Source organism: Pelophylax lessonae, assembly GCF_965119305.1.
Source record: "Pelophylax lessonae genome assembly, chromosome: 6".
NCBI classification, from domain to species: Eukaryota; Metazoa; Chordata; class Amphibia; order Anura; family Ranidae; genus Pelophylax; species Pelophylax lessonae.
The window spans coordinates 95694242-95715166 of NC_138773.1; the positions used below are offsets into that span (position 1 = coordinate 95694242).

General features: G+C 44.0%; 1 protein-coding gene across 1 annotated transcript in view; it reads right to left on the bottom strand.

The window, feature by feature from the left end:
- Positions 1-20925, bottom strand: part of LOC309558806 (cytochrome P450 2W1-like) — a 50614-nt gene that overhangs the window by 16605 nt on the left and 13084 nt on the right. The window contains exons 3-4 of the mRNA XM_082261867.1: positions 20017-20166; positions 773-930 (exon numbers count right to left, since the gene is read on the bottom strand). Coding sequence (XP_082117993.1) covers positions 773-930; positions 20017-20166 — 308 coding nt within the window. The remainder of the gene's footprint in view (positions 1-772; positions 931-20016; positions 20167-20925) is intronic.

Sequence of the window (20925 nt, forward strand, 5' to 3'; positions counted from 1 at the left end):
TTTTCAATTGTATATATAACAGGCTAAAACAGTGCAAATTCATTGTTGGGGTTTACATACCCATTAAATGAGAGCTTACAGTATTTGGATTTAAGGGAAATATACAGCTTAAAGTAGAGCTATTGTCAAAATCCTAAAGTCAATAGATAATTAAAACTCTATAACATGCAAAATATACCTTTCTTTGTTTTTCATATAGATGCAAAGATATTGAGAAATTTACCTGTTCCAGTTGCAGCTAAAAGTTCCTATGTCTGCAAATTGTTGTGCTGTGCCCTGTTGCACTATACCGTTCTCGATCGGCCTACAGCATGGCACCATATCATTGGGAATATTGCTAAAATCTTTGCATTCATTCTTTGGACAGTCCTAGCGTGTCTGTCATCATAGAAGACACGCAAGGTCTCAACCCACTCTCCTTACAGTCAGTCTGCCTATGTCCGGCCTAAGCCCCACACTGCTGAGTCTTTTCAAAACACATGCCAAGAGGACATGATAGTAGCTTGAGAGCTAGGCATGTAATATGCAGAATTGGCTCAGCCCAATTGGAGGCATATGGAACTGTAGTTCCCTGTGGGAGTCACAGATGCTAGCACAGTAGTAGGGAATGACGTGCTAGCTTTAGAAAACTCCTCCTAACATCACTATCATCATCCAGCAGCAGAGGTATGGTGGGAGAATTGGAAATGGAAATTGCAGGTGCATGCTGGGGTCATAATAACTTCCGGCATAAAAACAGGATTGCCTAGTCTGTAAACTAGGATTTTCATACCTTGGCTGAAGGACTTCCAGTAAGTTTAACAACATCATCTATTATTTCAGTCATTTTCTTAAAGGTTGGGTCATCATAGTCAAAACGTCTCCCAAATAACATACTGAAGGTAATATTGGGGGGAGCGCTATAAAAAACCTGTTTTTCAAAAGGTTTACCTAAAGGACAAAAAAAAGAATGTTAAAGAACAAGGCCTATAATAATTGTTCAATAGTTATAATAAGATGATATACTTTGAATAATTTTTTTTTACTTGTACAGTGTGAAAAGTTAAGTGATGGTCATGACCGCAGAGGATCCTTGTAGAAAAAAATTATTCAGGCCCTATTCATCACTCAATTTCGCCTAATGGAGACAGTTCTTAGAAGGTACTTTTTGCTTTATGGCAAACAAACTTATACAGGGTGCACTGACCCATAACAAAGGATTCATAGAGCATCACTACAGGTTTCTTTTTTTGTAAATTTTTTTTATTATTTTTCATAAGTAGAAAAAAGTTACTGGGGATGCCTCAGGGCATTCCCCAGCTCAGGGAATATAAAAGTACAGAAACATAAAACATAAGGTGTAAAACATAGATTGAGACCTAAGAACAAGGTCACAATGCCTAAACCCTGAACACACAAAACTGCTCATGCTCTCCAGAAGGATAATACTTCCTATTCGTAGGATGTTGAAGCAAGGATGGGTATGTGTACCAGAGCTAGAATTTCTTTTTTGGCAATGTAAGGACAATAATATGAACCAGGTGGGACAATGGCCTAATGATAGCAAAGAGAATCTAACCATGTTGCTTAGAATTATTGGGGGGGGGGGGCATTAATTGTAGAGGACTCTAGCAAAACATTCCATATTTTGTAGAATTTAGTTGGGCAACCGCGAGAGTGATATGTAAGTTTGTAACGTGGGATAGCAACGTTGACTAACGTCTTCCAGAAATTTACGGATGGTACCTCTGGTTGTTTTCATTTTAATATTATTGCTTTCAGAGCATAGAATAGTAGTGATGGACAAACATCGGCCGGGGGAGTTTGCGAACGTCAGCCGCAAATTTTCTCAAATGTCCGCGAACCGCAAGTTCGTGGCGGGCCCCATTGACTTTAATGGGAGGCAAACTTTAAAAACCTTTAGGTCATATTTGCAGCCACAAAAGACTTACTAGCTGTGCACAAATAGTCCCACCACATGGACAATGTCATAAAGAAGTATTGCAATTGGAAAAGTTGCCCTAAATTTTTTTTATTTTTTTTTTCAGCAAAAAAATGTATTTTTTTTTTCATAAATCAGCCAGAACTGACAGCAGCTGGAAAATACATGTCAAATACATATAGGGTCCATTCACACATCTGTAAAATGGGTCCTCATCCATTCCACAATTTGGAACGTTTACAGACCCATTGATTTTCAATTCCAGTCTGAAAAATTAGGCATTCACCGGATAAAGAAGTAAGCGTCGGCCAGTACAGTCCCCAAAAATTATCCCACATGTGTTTTCCTGACAGCTAAGAACATTGTATTCTGTGGCTGGAGGTACATTAGGCTTTCACAGGATAAAGAAGTAAGTGTCGGTCAGTATAGGCCCCAAAAATTAGCCCACATGGGTTTACCTGACAGCTAAGAACGTAGTATTTGGTGGCTGGAGGTACATTAGGCATTCGCAGGATAAAGAAGTAAGTGTCGGCCAGTAGAGGCCCCAAAAATTAGCCCACATGGGTTTACCTGACAGCTAAGAATGTAGTATTCTGTGGCTGAAGGTTCATTAGGCATTCACAGGATACACAAGTAAGTGTCGGCCACTATAGGCCCCAAAAATTAGCCCACATGGGTTTACCTGACAGCTAAAAACGTAGTATTCTGTGGCTGAAGGTTCATTAGGCATTCATAGGATACAGAAGTAAGTGTCGGCCTTTTGGACCCAAACATTAGCCCACATGGATTTACTTGACAGCTAAGAACATAGTATTCTGTGGCTGAAGGTTCATTAGGCATTTACAGGATAAAGAAGTAAGTGTCGGTCAGTATAGGCCCCAAAAATTAGCCCACATGGGTTTACCTGACAGCTAAGAATGTAGTATTCTGTGGCTGAAGGTTCATTAGGCATTCACAGGATACACAAGTAAGTGTCGGCCACTATAGGCCCCAAAAATTAGCCCACATGGGTTTACCTGACAGCTAAAAACGTAGTATTCTGTGGCTGAAGGTTCATTAGGCATTCATAGGATACAGAAGTAAGTGTCGGCCTTTTGGACCCAAAAATTAGCCCACATGGATTTACTTGACAGCTAAGAACATAGTATTCTGTGGCTGAAGGTTCATTAGGCATTTACAGGATACAGAAGTAAGTGTCGGCCAGTATAGGCCCCAAAAATTAGCCCACATAGGTTTACCTGACAGCTAAGAACGTTGTATTCTGTGGCTGGAGGTACATCAGGCATTCACAGAATACAGAAGTAAGTGTCGGCCACTACAGGAACCAAAAATTAGCCCACATGGGTTTACCTGACAGCTAAGAACGTAGTATTCTGTGGCTGAAGGTTCATTAGGCATTCACAGGATACAGAAGTAAGTGTCGGCCATTCCAGGCCCCAAAAATTAGCCCACATGGGTTTACCTGACAGCTAAGAACATAGTTTTCTGTGGCTGAAGGTTCATTAGGCTTTCACAGGATACAGAAGTAAGTGTCGGCCAGTATAGGCCCCAAAAATTAGCCCACATGGGTTTTCCTGATAGCAAAGAACATTGTATTCTGTGGCTGGAGGTACATTAGGCATTCACAGGATAAAGAAATAAGTGTCGGCCAGTATAGGCCCCAAAAATTAGCCCGCATGGGTTTACCTGACAGCTAAGATCGTAGTATTTGGTGGCTGGAGGTACATTAGGCATTCACAGGATAAAGAAGTAAGTGTCGGCCAGTATAGGCCCCAAAAATTAGCCCACATGGGTTTACCTGACAGCAAAGAACGTTGTATTCTGTGGCTGCAGGTACATTAGGCATTCACAGGATAAAAAATAAGTGTCGGCCAGTATTGGCCCCAAAAATTAGCCTACATGGGTTTACCTGATAGCAAAGAACGTTGTATTTGGTGTCTGGAGGTACATTAGGCATTCACAGGATATAGAAGTAAGTGTCAGCCAGTATAGGCCCAAAAAATTAGCCCACATGGGTTTACCTGACAGCTAAGAATGCAGTATTTGGTGGCTAGAGGTACATTAGGCATTCACAGGATAAAGAAGTAAGTTTCGGCCAGTATAGGCCGCAAAAATTAGCCCACATGGGTTTACCTGACAGCTAAGAATGTAGTATTCTGTGGCTAAAGGTTCATTAGGCATTGACAGAAAAAATAATTGTCGGCCATGAAAGGCTCCAAAAATTAGGCATTCAATGGACATGAAATGCCTTTTATGCCGCTGTATTTAGCGAAGACAAGGACCAGGAATTGTATCTGGGTATATGGCGGTCTGGCGGATATTTGTGGCCTGTCATGAGGAATTTCAATGAAACATGGTCTACTGGTCACATGTGTTGAATTCCTCATAGATCCATGCCTCATTCATTTTTATAAATGTGAGGTAGTCTACACTGTCATGAGCTAGGCAAGTGCGCTTATCGGTCACGATCCCCCCTGCTGCACTGAACGTCCTTTCAGACAGGACACTGGATGGGGGGCAAGACAACAGTTCCATTGCAAATTTTGCAAGCTCTGGCCAGAGGTCAAGCCTACCCACCCAGTAGTCCAGGGGTTCATCACTCCTCAGAGCGTCCACATCGGCCGTTAACCCGATGTAGTCGGACACCTGTCGGTCTAGGCGTTCCCTGATGCTGGATCCAGAGTACAGCTGTCGATGGGTCGGCTGAAAGAAGGATCTCATAACTGAAATGACCAAGACATCTTCAAACCGCCCTCTTTTTGCAGGCGCTGTTGGATTGCTACCCGCAACTGTCTCTCTGTGACTGGAAATTCCTCTGCCAGCTGGTAACATTTCCACCATGTTTTGTTTGTTCCGGGGGTCTAAGTACGTTGCCACCCAGTACTGGTCCTTGCTCTTTATGCTTTCATATGGGGGTCCCCCTTAAAACACTGGAGCATGAAGGCCCCAATTCGCACTAAACTGGAAGCGGTGTAGTGGCCTGGCTCCAGCTCATCATCCAGGATAATGTTGTCCTCGTTCTCCTCCCCCCCATCCACGGATAACACCAGGGATCCCAGAAAGGTTTAAAGCATGCTCTTCTTGCTCCTCCTCATCCGCCCCAGCACCATCCTCCTCTGACTCCTCTTTAGACTCCTGTTTTTGACTTGTCTCAGATGGAGTAGCACCCCCTGGGAATTCATCCAACATTGCGACTTCCTCATCTTCCTGCTCCTGCTCCTCGACGGCTTGATCAATGGCATGACGCAATGCATGCTCCAGAAAGAAGGCGTAAGCTACGATGTCACTGATGGCACCCTGGCCGTGACTGACCAGTTTGGTGATGGTTTGAATGGCCGCAGAAATCTGCATGTGTTCCGCATGAGAAGCCACTGGCGAAGGGAAAAAAACACAATCTCCCCAGAACCTGTCCTGCCGCAGAGTTCGTACAGATAGTCGGTAACTGCACATTTCTGCTGGAGCAACCTATCAAGCATATGTAACGTTAAGTTCCATCGCGTCGGGCAGTCACAAATAAGACGCCTGACGGGCAGGTTGTGTCGCCGCTGAATGTCAGCAAGGCAAGCCATGGCTGTGTAAGATCTTCTGAAATGGCCCGAGATTTTCCTGGCCTGCCGCAAGACGTCCTGGACCCCAAGGTATTTGGCAACGATTTGCTGCACGACCATGTTCAGGGCGTGTGCCATGCATGGCACGTGTGTTATTTTGCCCTGTTTCAGCGTGCTCAGCAGATTGGCACCGTTGTCGCACACCACTTTACCAACTGTCAAATTGAGCAGTGTCAGCCACTGATCTGCCTCTGAACGCAAAGCTGAAAGGAGTGCAGGACCAGTGTGGCTCTTGGCTTCCAGGCAAAACAGACGCAGCACAGCATGGCAATGTCTCACCTGGCATGTGGAATAGGTTCTGGGGGTCTTGGGCAGCGCAGCGGAAGAGACGGTAATAGCGGAAAAGGAGGAGTCAGCCGAGGAGGAGAGGGAGGATGTTGGAGGAGGAGAAGAAGAGGCAGGCCTGCATGCAATCCGTAGCGGTACAACCAAATCTACACGGGTGCCACAGGTTACATGCTTGACGGCCATCAGAAGGTTCACCCAGTGGGCAGTAAAAGTGATATACCTTCCCTGCCCGTGTTTGCTAGACCATGTGTCTGTGGTCAGATGTATCTTGGCACCAACCCTGTATGCCAGAGATATATTCACTTGCCGCTGAACATGGCCATACAGCTCTGGAATGCCCTTCTGCGAGAAATATTTCCTGCCTGGGACCTTCCATTGTGGTGTTCCAATGGCCACAAATTTACGAAAGGCCTCAGAGTCCACCAGTTAATATGGCAGTAGTTGGCGCGCTATCAGTCCTTCAAGCCAGCAGTCAAACATTGGGCAAGAGGGTTATCCGGCGTCATCATTTTTTTCCGCTCCAACATTTGGGCCACAGAAGCCTGCCTTTTTCCAGAACCATGTTGACGATGGCATCATGGAAGGTGGAGTGGAGGATAATTGTGAGGAGAGAGGAGAAGGAGAAGAGGCTGGACGGTGAGAGCCTGGAGTGTGGCTTTGTGGGTTCTGACGGTGTTGCTCCCACTGGGCTCGGTGATGGGAGTTCAGGTGCCTTTTTAAGGTCGTCCCTAGGTGAGTGTTGGGCTTACCGCGACTTATGCGTTGACTGCAAAGGCTGCAGATGGCAACACTGTTGTCAGCAGCGGACACATTAAAAAAAGCCCACACTGTGGATCCATGTTCCGGCGTCCTGGGAGTGCCAGATGTGACTGTACATGGTTGATGGCTCGCTCCTGATACATTTGCAGTTTGCTTTGTACCTCTTGTGCAATGTTCCGCCTGCCTCTCCTCCCTATCTGCTGGTCCGTCTTTCCCTCTAAACTCCCCTCCTCTTCCTCTCTTGTGGCCACCCACGTGACGTCCATAGACACGTCATCATCCACAACACCTTCCTCACCACTAATATTCGAGATCTCGGAGTAGGCAGAAACAGCGGGGACCAACCTCCTTGGGCTGATCTGGGTACTGTCATCAGACTGCTGAGTGGCGGCTGTTGCTACCTCCTCTTTCTGATCCGATGCCAACAATGGCTGCGCATCGCAAATGTCTTGTGATGGATCGGAAAATAATTCCAGTGACTCAATCGGAGGGTATATGGTGGTGGAGGTGGTGGTGGTATCTTTGGGGGTGCACACAGCAGAGAGTGAATAGGGTGCAGATAGAGAGGAGGAGGAGGGTGCAGAAGAGGAAGGCTAAGTGAGCCACTCAACCAAGTCTGGTGCGTCCTTTGACGTAATCGAACGCACCTTCTGAAACTTCACACTTTGGCTCCTGCCCTATCCCTACCACCCCTGCGTAAGGGCCTGCCTCTTCCTCTGCCTGTAATTTTTTAAATTACCCTGTGACAAAAGTCTCTAGAGAATCACAGTATATATCTGGAAAAAGGTATATAACACCCGCTTCAATCTGTGGTATTGGGGGGCCACAGGTTTATCACACCAGTTCTACAAATAATTGGCCAGTGAGTTTGGCACTGTGTGTATCAGAGTTAACGCAGAAAAAGAGGCAATATTGCTGCAGAACACAAATACACTTATAAAAGTATACTCAGATAACACGCACTTCAATATGTGTTATTGGGGGGCCACTGGTCTATCACACCAGTTGTACAAAAAATTGGACAGTGAGTTTAGCACTGTGTGTAGCAGAGTAAATGCAGCAAAAGAGGCAATATTGTTGCAGAACACAAATACACTTATAAAAGTATACTCAGATAACACCCCGCTTCAATCTGTGGTATTGGGGGGCCACTGGTTTATCACACCAGTTCTACAAATAATTGGCCAGTAACTGTTGTCACTGTGTGTTAGCACAGTTAATGCAGCAAAAGAGGCCACATTTTTGCAGGACTAAAATACACTCTTAGAAAAGTATACTGTTAACTAACACTCCACTTCAATATGTGGTATTGGGGGGCCACTGGTCTATCACACCAGTTGTTCAAAAAATTGGCCAGTGAGTTTGGCACTGAGTGTATCAGAGTTAACGCAGCAAAAGAGGCAATATTGTTGCAGGACACAAATACACTTATAAAAGAATACTCAGATAACACCCCGCTTCAATCTGTGGTATTGGGGGGCCACAGGTTTATCACACCAGTTCTACAAATAATTGGCCAGTAACTGTTGTCACTGTGTGTAGCACAGTTAACGCAGCAAAAGAGGCCAAAATTTTGCAGGGTTAAAATACACTCTTAGTAAAGTATACTGTTAAATAACACTCCACTTCAATATGTGGTATTGGGGGGCCATTGGTCTATCACACAGTTGTTCAAAAAATTGGCCAGTGAGTTTGGCACTGTGTGTATCAGAGTCAACGCAGCAAAAGAGGCAATATTATTGCAGGACACAAATACACTTATGAAAGTATACTCAGATAACACCCCACTTCAATATGTGGTATTGGGGGGCCACTGGTTTATGACACCAGTTGTTTAAAAAATTGGCCAGTGAGTTTGGCACTGTGTGTATCAGAGTTAACACAGCAAAAGAGGCAATATTGTTGCAGGACACAAATACACTTATAAAAGTATACTCAGATAACACCCCACTTCAATATGTGGTATTGGGGGGCCACTGGTCTATCACACCAGTTGTACAAAATATTGGCCAGTGAGTTTGGCACTGTGTGTAGCAGAGTAAACGCAGCAAAAGAGGCAATTTTGTTGCAGGACACAAATACACTTATAAAAGTATACTCAGATAACACCCAGCTTCAATCTGTGGTATTGGGGGGCCACAGTTTTATCACACCAGTTCTACAAATAATTGGCCAGTGAGTTTGGCACTGTGTGTAGCAGAGTAAACGCAGCAAAAGAGGCAATATTGTTGCAGGACACAAATACACTTATAAAAGTATACTCAGATAACACCCCGCTTCAATCTGTGGTATTGGGGGGGCCACAGTTTTATCACACCAGTTCTACAAATAATTGGCCAGTAACTGTTATCACTGTGTGTAGCACAGTTAATGCAGCAAAAGAGGCCACATTTTTGCAGGACTAAAATACACTCTTAGAAAAGTATACTGTTAAATAACATCCCACTTCAATATGTGGTATTGGGGGCCACTGGTCTATCACACCAGTTGTTAAAAAAATTGGTCAGTGAGTTTGGCACTGTGTGTATCAGAGTCAATGCAGCAAAAGAGGCAATATTGTTGCAGGACACAAATACACTTATGAAAGTATACTCAAATAACACCCCACTTCAATATGTGGTATTGGGGGGCCACTGGTTTATCACACCAGTTGTTCAAAAAATTGGCCAGTGAGTTTGGCACTGTGTGTAGCAGAGTTAACGCAGCAAAAGAGGCAATATTGTTGCAGGACACAAATACACTTATAAAAGTATACTCAGATAACACCCCACTTTAATATGTGGTATTGGGGGGCCACTGGTCTATCACACCAGTTGTTCAAAAAATTGGCCAGTGAGTTTGGCACTGTGTGTAGCAGAGTAAATGCAGCAAAAGTGGTAATATTGTTGCAGGACACAAATACACTTATAAAAGTATACTCAGATAACACTCCACTTCAATATGTGGTATTGGGGGGCCACTGGTTTATCACACCAGTTATAATACATTAGAAGTACTTTTGTCACTGTTTGTAGTATTGCTGCAGCAACGCTCAACACACCAGTCACAGTGCTGCACAGTGCACAATACAAATCCACTATAATATGCTTTCTATATTACAAAGTATATTATACGTGGATTACACCCCTATATAGTGCACTGCACACCTATACCAAATAGCAGCCCTTAAAATGACTTTTGTGGACCTTAACAGAGCGATTTTTGTCACTGACGATCTGTCCCTGGTGCACACAGCATACCTGTCCCTACACTGACAAAAGACTGTACACCTATACCAAATAGCAGCCCTTAAAATTACTTTTGTGGACTTTAACAAAGCAATTTGTGTCACTGATGATCTGTCCCTGATGCACACAGCATACATGTCCCTACACTGAAAAGAGACTGTAGACCTATACCAAATAGCAGCCCTGAAAAGGACTTTTGTGGATCTTAACAGAGACATTTGTCTCACTGACAATCTGTCCCTGATGCACACAGCATACCTGTCCCTACACTGAAAAGAGACTGTAGACCTATACCAAATACCAGCCCTGAAAAGGACTTTTGTGGATCTTAACAGAGCTATTTGTGTCACTGGCAATCTGTCCCTGATGCACTCGCCAACCTCTCCCTACGCTGACAAAAAGCAGAATGTGAAATGGCCGCCAGCTCTGATCTATTTATAAGGTAGGGGGCATGTCCATGTGCTAAAATGTTTCAATTGGCTGTCCCGTTTCACCTGACGGATGTGTCATGGGTCAAAGTTCTCCCCCAACGTAAACTAATAAGGCCGCCGCGAACAAAGCCATGTGTTTGCAAAATTGGCGGGCTGCGAACAAGCGAAAATCGCCACAAACCGACCGCCGGGCGAACCGCAAGGCCATCCCTATAGAATAGTAACAACCCAATAAGGGTTTTAGTTCCTCTGTGATATGTTACTGTACTTACTAGGCTCAACAGACTGGTATGGTAAGGTATGGTATAAACTGAGTTACTGTAATTCAGTATAATTGCAAATTGGAGCATGACCAGACCATGTGAAAGAAATCTACCTCTTCACTGCCACACTTCCAACAATGGAGATAAGCCCCAGGGTAAATGAATCACTGCAGAGTTGATAGACTCAGTGAAAAAGTTTGAATTGAATTAGGAGGTCCCTGACTCCTACTATTTGGAGAAATGGAAACTCCCAAATGTCTTCCCAATCTTTAGAGTCTATGGCAGGGTAATTGTTTTGCCAGTTAGAGTATAGACTCTCTATACCAAAGTGCACTGAGAGCATTGGTGCTTTATAAATAGTAGACATCATCACGTAATAAAGATTCCAAGTTGGACTGAAGGAGAATTAGGGGTTCGGAACTAAACTGAGTGAGAAGACTTGTCGGATTTGAAAATATTTGAAGAAACAATAATTGATGAGCTCAAATTTTTGCTTGAGAGAATCAAAAGAAAATAGGGCATTGTCTATACATGTATGTTCAAAACAAAGAGTGGTATGCAGCTGAGAGAATGCCATCATCCCAACAAGTAGTAGAACAGGAAAGGCCATCCAAGAAAGCGGGACTATTGCAGACAAAATCAGCCAACAATCAAAAAAAACGTAAGTATATATGTATAAAAAGTATACATTTTATTGCACAACAGAGTAAAATTGTCCAAAGGACAAGCAACTATTGAGCTTAATTGTATATGGATAGAAAGCAGCACATGAACCATCAAAGATCTCTATGACACAAGGGAAAAAGGGGGTGAAGCATCCAATGCATTTTGAGGTTTCAAATTATGCTCTTCTTCAGGAAGGCTCACATACAAGTATACATAGAGATTCTAAAATACAAAAGAGAACAATAAATACAAAGTATAAGTAACACCCTCCTAAATAGGTGCTAGGTAGTGTAAATAGTAGGGATCGACCGATTATCGGCACCACCAATATATCGGGGGCCGATATGCACTTTCCCTGATATATCGGAGTCAGCCCCTGAGGTTACCGATATTGTCGATATTTCGGGAAAGTGCTGTACCAGCTAGAGGCATCACCCCGGTACCGATTGCCATAGCCGACGGTCAGCTGTCTTGTAATGACAACCGATGCGGCTGAGAAGCTGCTCGGCTGTCATTACAAGGAGCGGGAGGGGACGTCCTCCTCCCGCCGCCTTCCGACCCTTCTGATCGGGTCTCCATATAAACAACCCGGAAGTGATGTCATGACATCACGTCCGTGTACTCGGCGCCATATTCAAAAAACTGACAGCATTCAAAACAGCCAAACTTGGTGTTTTGAATGCTTTTCAGTGCTGAGGAGGGGTTTGGGGTCTTTTAGACCCCCAGATCCCTCCTCAAGATGCTAATATCTGATGACCAAAATATCGGTGTCGGCATAAAAAAAACGATATTGGTCGATCACTAGTAAATCGTTTGCTCTGCCTGCTTATCAGGGGAGCAGCAGGTAAACCACAGTCTACTCTGTCTGCTTATCAGGGGAGCCTGATCAGTAGTTAGGCCTGTTGCATGTGTCCATGTGTTATCCATCTGATCTGAGGGAGTGTATCTAATAGGGGAGCCTGTTGGATAGAGGAGGAAACCCAGCCAGTGACACACAGGCTTTTGTAACTATCCCAGTGGGTTGGCACAAACAGTGGTGCATCCTGGGATATGTTATAAACGCCAAGGGCACATGTGACAGGGTGGTCTTTGGGCGGGAAGCCAGGTCCCAGGAGGAGGGTGAAGGCTGTCTCTCCTCCTGTTGGTTGTGGAAAGTGGTCACAGGCAGTCGGCCTAGTGGACCAGGAGTGTGGTGCTGAGCCAGGAGGTCCAGGAGACTGACAAGCAGAGTTGAGGCAGAAGCAATCTTGGGAAACAGTGTCCGTGAGTACCGGGAAGCTTGTCAGGGGTCTATTCAGGAAAGAGGACCGCTCCAGAAGAGTGTCAGTGGACAGGAGTTCAGCACACACAGCAAGCTAGAAAGGGGGTGCCAAGTTAGACCCTGAAGAGTAACATAAACAGGATCATACTTTTTATCTTCACTTCAGTGGCAGGGTGAAGTAGCGGCCTTGCCGCACACATTGCAGCTATTGTCCTCAGAATTGTGCATAGTTCATAGTCGGAGTATCCCACTCATCCCTTCTGCCATCCCATTTCCAAATAAAAACACAAAAGCCAACGTCCCCTGGACTGATTATTGTCGGAGCCAAGGACTTTGAATGCTGTTTTGCCTGCTATCGGTTGCTAATGGTAACCCAGAGGACCTGCAAGGTGTAATTCTCAACAGCCCTCTAGGGGGCAGTGCTACATATATAAATGTCAAAATAGATAGATACATCAATGTGTGTCACGGTGCGACATGCATAATATAATGAACACTGACCAGATCCAAGTGGGATGCTCCATGTACCAAACTAGCCCAAAACGTGTATAAAACCAAAGGGTGAGGTCATCTGCATTGCCCTAGAGTATGAGGTTAAAGATGGCGGCCCACCTAATGTCCCCAGAGAAGGTGATGCCACTGGGGGTGCAAAATGGAGCCCAAACACCCTGACAAGGCCTAGGGGCTGCAAAAAAAAAAATGGAGAATATATATATAAATATATATGGAGGGTATATGTAGAAACTGCTTATCAGGGTGAAGGTCACCATATTGAAAAATCACATATTTAGGTACACTTACATCTAAGACAATGGTCAAGTGAGTCCAAACATGTATGAATAGGAATGTGCCGATGGTGGTCCAATTGGCGTTCAGTCAAAAATATACTTCGCATTTATTGCATTTATTGTTCTCTTTTGTATTTTAGAATCTCTATATATTTGTATGTGAGCAGGCCTGAAGAAGAGCATAATTTGAAGCCTTGAAACGTGTCGGATGCTTCACCCCTTTTACTCTTGTGTTGTAGAGATCCATATACTGTACAATTAGGCTCAATACTTGCTTGTCCTTTGGACAATTTTACTCTGTTGTGTAATAAAATGTATACTTTTTCTACATATACTGTATACTTATGTTTTTTGATTGTTGTTTGATTTTGCCAACAATAGTCCCGCTTTCTTGGAGGCCCTTTCCTGATCTAATAAATTTGTGTTCAATCATTTTATTGCCCTTTGTTGCACATATCCCTGGGTCTGGAATAGAGTTAAATCTCGCTAATATTGGGTTGAGCCAAAGAGTAGTGGCTGGGGACCAACTGCTCCTCATGGCTTTTACACACTTGAGCTTGCCATACCCAAATTATTGTTTTCATACAGAGTGTGAGTTGAAAAAGTGCCCATGGGCCTCTGTATGATGTGTTCCTCAATGATTTGTATGACTCAAGGGAGACAGCCTCCAGGACCACTGAGGCATTGGTATCATCAGGGGTCACCCAATTATGAGCATGTGTGAGCCGCATAATAATACTTTTGAAGATCTGGGCAGGCTAATCCCCCCTGTGTCCAGAGCCTATGGAGAACCAATTTGCTAAGCCAGGGGGTGCTAGATCTCTTTAGAAAAGAAGACACTATGGTGTCAAACAGCTTGAAAAATATTTTGGGTATCCAGGTCGGAGCATGGCGTATAATATAGAAGAAAACTGGGAGAATTTTCATTTTAAGTAGATTTATTCTGCCAATAAGAGACAGTGAGAGATTATCCCATGCTCTCAATTTAGATTTACGCAAGAAGGGGATAAAGATTCAACTTGACATAATCGAACGCATTAGGTAATGCAATTGAACAGACAAGGACTCACTGCTCAAGGTGGTGTAATTGCCTGATGACTCACACAGGTGCATGCCCCGGCTCGCCTCCGTGAAAACTTGATAAAGGAAAAGGAATTGGCAGCAATCCAGGTTGAGTCAAAATCCAGATTTATTGACTGGACATCCAAATTATGACAATCGTGACAAGGTAGACGCGTTTCACACACTGACTGTGTGCTTAATCATTACAAAGGTAATTGTTTGTAATGATTAAGCACACAGTCAGTGTATGAAACGCGTCTACCTTGTCACGATTGTCATAATTTGGATGTCCGGTCAATAAATCTGGATTTTGACTCAACCTGGAGTGCTGCCAATTCCTTTTCCTTTATCATTAGGTAATGCATTGAGAAGGCTCAGGTGAAGAGAGTGAAAAGTCAGCCAGCTGTCTAGCCTGAGGGTCAATAGGTAGGATTTGAGAGTTCTCCCAATTTAACCTTCGATCCCGACAAATCTGTAAACCGGGAAAAAGGAGAGCTTCCCTAAGAGAGGGTCCGGGATCATTGGGGAAAAGCATTAAGTCGTCTGCATACAGTGCTAGTTTTTCGGGAATAGATCCTATTCTTAAGCCGTCTACAGCATCAGATTGTCTGGGAGCGGTAGCCAAAGGCTCCATTACCAGAGCAAAAAGAAATGGGAAAAGAGGGCACCCATGCCTAGTCCCTCTCTGTACTGGAAAGGTCTCAGAAAGCCTGCCTCCCATCTTAATTTGTGCAAGCAGGGACATATATAGTAGGTCAACCCACTTGCAGAAACCTGGACCAAAACCAAAAGCTTGTAGCACTGACAACATATAATTCCAAATTACTGTGTAGAAAGCTTTCTCAATATTTAATTCCACCCACACTCGAGACTGGGAGTTAGAGGATGGGAGCTGCAAATGTGTAAGCACTCTTCTAATGTTAATATTCGTAGATTTCCCCGTCATGAATCCAGTTTGGTCTATATTAACAAATGAAGGTAACACCTTGACCAGTCTGGCAGCGAGAATCTTAGCCAGTATCTTTAAAGTTTTGAAGAAATATAGGCCTGTATGAGGCACAAAATTTTGGGTCCTTACCACGTTTGGTAATGAGTACAATATGGGCCTACCTGATACATAGTGGGAGGTAAAAAGTCAGATTCGTCTGCAATTTAGAGGCTATCTGTTTGACATACATTTTGTACCAATCCCATTGAAGGACGTCTGGATCTGGGGTTTTAGAAGGGGGAAGAAAGGAGATAGTCTCAATCACATGTGTGGAAATCGGGGCCTCTAGAGATTCCATATTTTGTGGTGTCAATAGGGGCAGAGATAAACTCTGGCGTATAGGGATAACATTGGCATGGATGATAGACTGAGGTTGACTATACTGGTCTTTAAAGAAATTACAGAGTTCTTGCAGAATGGCACACACAGTTTGAAAGCAAGTTTCTGCCACCAGACCAGCCAAGCGCTGTCTGTTTTTGTCTCCTGATTAAAGAATTTTGCCCACCAAAAGATTGACATCAGTTTGCGTAAGAGGGGTATAATGTAGTTTTACATCCCTTCTGGCCTGGGTCAGGCTAAGATAGACTTCCTGTGTGGGGTGCCCTGCAAAGCCTCACAAGCCTCCAGTTGCATTGTCATCGAGGCATAGTCAGCTCTGACTGCTTTACTGACAGATATATAATTACCCCTAGTGGTCGCTTTGAAGGCATCCCACACCATTTCTGGAGAAGCCGTATCTGTATTAGTTAACCAGTAAGAGTCTATTAGCAGGGAGACAGCTTCAGTCACTTTTTTTCGTTCTGGACCCAGCGAGGAGCTAATCTCCAAGTACCCAGATCTCTCTGCCTCCCAAAGTTAAGACACAGTTCTAAGGGTGGGTGGTCAGAGAGTCCTGATGGAAGATAGGAGGCACTGCCAAAGGCTAGATCAATAAGAAAACTAGATTTTTGAGTTGCAGATAGATGGGAAAAGGCCTAAGTGGATGCGTATTTCCACCTCCACATTTCTGTTAGTGCAAAAGTGTCTGCCCATTGCGCCAGATCCAGGTTCGCAGTACGTTGTGAATTGGAGGCATCCAATGCCATGTCTAAGTTAGAATTAAAATCCCCCCCCCCCCCCCCGATCAGGATATGAGTAGTCTGGAAGGGGGCTAGTTTCTCATATATGGAATACAACAGAGAAAAGTCAACTGGCGTGGGCAGATACACATTTACAAAGGCCCAAAGGACTGTATGCAGTTCTAGTAATAATATCACATACAGTATCTACCGCCAGTATCCATCAGGACTCTCTCTACCTTATATGAAAGGGATTTATTTATAAGTATTGCAACCCCCTGGGCATATGTGGAGTAGGTTGAATGAAAAGCTTGACGAACCCGATATGCGCAGGGCTAGGACACGATTGCCAGTGAGGTGTGTCTCCTGTAAAAAGAGGATGTGAGGTTTGTGTGAATTTAAAAATTTGAATAGGAGAGAGCATTTGAATTTGTTGTTGAGGCCTTGTAAATTCCAAGAGACTAACTTGATTTCAGACATAACGGGTACAATTCAGAAAAACAAGTTTGCAGGTTAATTAGTAAAAGGAACAAAAAATCAAAAACAAAAAAAAAAAAACACATCCCATAGATAAGCATAGGAGCAAGGAAGTAAATACCTAATGAGCACAGGCAATCAGTAAGGCAAGTGAGCAGTGAGAAAAAGAACAAATAAAACTCCCTACCACTTAGCCAGAACCCCAACATAACTGGGCTGAGTGGCTTTATACCATACCAAAAAAAATCACACATGAAGTCTGCAACTCAAACTATCTTAAGACATAAATCTAAAGGGCGAAAAAGCCCTTTCAAAAACCACTTCTTCAGTTAGCAGTCTTGAAGAGGAAGTGGGTAACAAACTCCTGATTAAACACTGTAGAAGCTTAGAAGCAAGAGAGTTAGCTTCCTAGGAGCCTAAGGTGCATCGTTTGTCCGAATTTTGGAATATGTGGAGAGGCTGAGGATGTTGCAGCCTAAGCCCTATAATAGTCTCGGGAGGATGTCCTAGGTGGGAGAGACAAATTAATCCGGGAGAGTAGTTTTCAGCTTAACGGACAGCATTCATCATATGGTGCAGTAGGGTAAATGTACTGGGCCCTAAGAGCAAGGAACCACAGTTAATAGAACCAGTTAACAGGAAGGAAAATATTGCATAGCTCACTAATAGCAACGTGCACTTCTGGCTTGGCGATCCACCCCAAGGAGTGCAAGAAGCCAGTTGTCTGCATCCTCAGGCGAATCAAAAAATCTCACTGTTCCCCCACAGGGGACACACAGATGGCTGGGAAAGAGCATACTGTATGGAATGCTGTTCGTACGGAGCTGCTTGCGGACTTCTGTGAAGGATTTTCTTTTCTTCTAGAGGTCCACTGAGAAAATGGTAGGGGAGATCAGGATGCTTCCTAGCTTCGCTGAGGATCCTATCCCTATAACTGAGGAATGGAACCAGAAGGGTCTGGATAAAGCCCCTGGAATACAAAATCCTTTTGGCCCTCTGTGGGCATGTTCTACTACATATGTCGGGGAGATCTCAGTAAGATCGAGAATTTCCTTGAAGAAGGCCTCCGAAAATTCAGTGGGATGGTCTTCTTCCACCCCTTCTGGTAGGCCCAGCACGCGCACATTATTATGGAGCAATCTATTCTATGTGTCATCAGATTTTGCCAAAAGCATGCAGACTGTCTGTTGGAGGGACTGGAGTAGTTGGGTGTGCTGGGAGGTAGTATCTTCTGTTACTGAGATGCAGGACATGATCTCACTGAGTCTACCTCTGATTTTATCAAGATAATTTCTAATCAGACTGCATTCATCAGCCAAATGATCTATCTTTACCAGCAAGTGGATTTGCTGTACTTGATGTCTTGCAGGATAATTGCTGTGTCAGCACCCTGTGACTGAGCAGAGGGGGCCGCGCCACGCTCCTGCTCTCCTGTCAGGTCCATCTCGGCAAGGAGTGCCTGCAGCCTGCGTGCCAAGATGGCGTTGGAACACGCGGTCATTGAGGCTCCCTGCTTCTTACTCGGGGTAGGTGCAGTGGAACAATTTTTAGCAGTCATCACTTGCTTCCCTGGTGCCAGCAGAGGTGGAGAACCGAGTGTGAATGCTAGTAGTGATAGGATTCAGGCATAAAAGTCCAGGATAGCACAGGATGAACTGGAGCTCACTTCTCAGGCGTCTGTCCCACACTGCATCCGGCCACGCCCCCCCCCCCCCCCCCCCGTGATGGGTTTTCTACAGAGAGAACACAGCAAAGACTGTTTCCTTTTAGACAATATGAGGCTGATTTACTAAAGAAGTTGTGTTAACATTTACTTCATGCCAGTGTAAAGATTACCCCTGTGACATGGCTTTAAGTTTATTTTTGCTTTAGAGCACATCAACAAAATGCAATATTGCTGTGTGAATAAAAAAAAAAAATATTTTAAAAGGGAAGTATGGGGTTCCATTTTTTTGTTGATTTATACTTACCTAGCTGGATGCTGCATCTGTCCCCTGGTGCCTCTACACTGAGCACAGAGCGAGCGAACACCACAGATTGCTCGGTTCTCACAGCTCTATGAGCAGAGAGCTGCTGACTGTCAGTCACCGGCTCTCTGCTCTGCCCCCTCCTCGTCCCACAGGAACGCTGGGCTGTGGAGGGTACAGGGAGGCCAGCTCTGGCTCTCAATTGGCTCGCGGAGAGGCTGAGCGGGGTGACGGTCCAGGGATTTGGCGGATCCCGACTCTGTGGTCGTGATGAGGCAGAGCCTGAACCTACTTCTGTGATGTCAGCAGAGAGCAGACTTCAGCCCACTCAAAGCCCACTGAAAACAAGTCACAGGAGTGCAAAATGAACTGCACTCCTGTGATCCATAGGAGAAGTACAGCCAAACAAGCTTTGGCTGTACTTCTCCTTTAATTGTATGTTAGAGGACTGAAAAATTGATCCTTTGACCATGGGATATATGCAGCTACCTTCAGGTAAATTAAAGCTTAGCTGGGAACCACCTCCAAGGGTATGTATATAACTCCGCCTACTCCATGAACCTCAAGTTTTTTGCTAGTGTTCGTAGGTGATGGATCACTTTTCTGATTGTTGAATTTTCTATTGTTTTTTTTTTTTTTTCTATTTTTTAACTGGATTTCTTTTATTTCCTTCAACTGACACTTCTATCAAGATCTGACTGCTTATCACCTTACTTTGTTGTTGTACACAACCAATTCACTATTCAAAATATTGTCTTTTATAGTTGACAATGTAGCTATTAAAATTGTCTGTTCATGCGTTAATAACATTTTGGAAGTGAATACAGATTATGTAGGCAATTGTAGGATTCAGAATGAAAATTCTGAGAGAGCTGAAAACCCAAATAGAAGAGAAATTATTATAGGAAAACACTTTTCATATTGTCACTTGGAGTTGACTTGATTGTACTTCATAATAATAAGGCAATTAAGGACTATTACCAGGTATTAAAAGAGAAGGGGACAGAGCAGAGAGCCGCTGACTGACAGTCACCAGTTTTCTGCTCAGGGAGCTCTGAGAACCGAGCGATAGGCGGTGTTTGATTGATAAGTTCTCAGTCTTAAAACCGGTGAGGGACAGATCCAACATTGGACTAATGCTGCATCCACCTAGATAAGTATGATTCCTGAATAAAACTATATTTCCATACTTTAAACATCAATTTTTTAACTGGGATGTGTTCATTTTTACTGAATTCTGTACATAACCCACCATTTTGAGACTGAATGTAAGCAATTAGGAACTGAAGTTCGTCAATAATCCTGCTTTCAATTGATCCTTTTCCCATCCCAAGATCTCGTAGAATGGTTAGGGTGAACCTTCTGGTCATTTTCCATATTTCTTCATTTGAGAAAAGGATTCCTAAGAGAAAAATAAGTTATGTATGTAGAATGACAAAGATTATTTTGCAGAAACATGTATATATGTGTATGTGTGTAAAAGAAATGTATAGATCACAGGTGTCAAACACAAGGCCCGCGGGCCGAATCCGGCCCTCCAGGCCATTTTATGTGGCCCTCGCACCTCTCCTGTAGCTGCAGGAGAGCTCCAGTCCTTCTCCAGACCTTAAACTTTCTGCTTTCCAGCAATGCCTCCAGCTTCTTCCCAGCAGCACCACAAGCTAAGGGAGGTGCACTGTGATGTAAGGCAGGATGGGAGACTCAACTTTTGACGGTGAAGAGGCTCTTGACGTCTTATGTAAGGGTAGGGGATGCTCTTGACATCTAGTCTTACAGATACAACTGCCCCTTTTGAGGGCAATCATAATGCTGATGCGGCCCGCTATTAAATTGAGTTTGACACCCCTGGTATAGATGGTCAAATGAATAGTATTGTTTCATATGAGCCATTCACACTAGACTTGTAGATAGAGTATTGGAAAAAAAATTCTCAAAACTAAATGTTAATACATATCCTTCAAACTAAATGCATGTCTCTGAAGCAGTATTTCTCAACCAGGGTGCTGTGATACCCTGGGGTGCTGTCTGGGTTCCCTTAAGTGCAGTGAGCTTGGAACCCAGTTTGCCCTGGATCATTGTCATAGATTACATGGTGCAGGTGGGACGGCCTCCAGCACCATAATAACCAATGACGATATGGCAATGGTGATCCTTTCTCCCA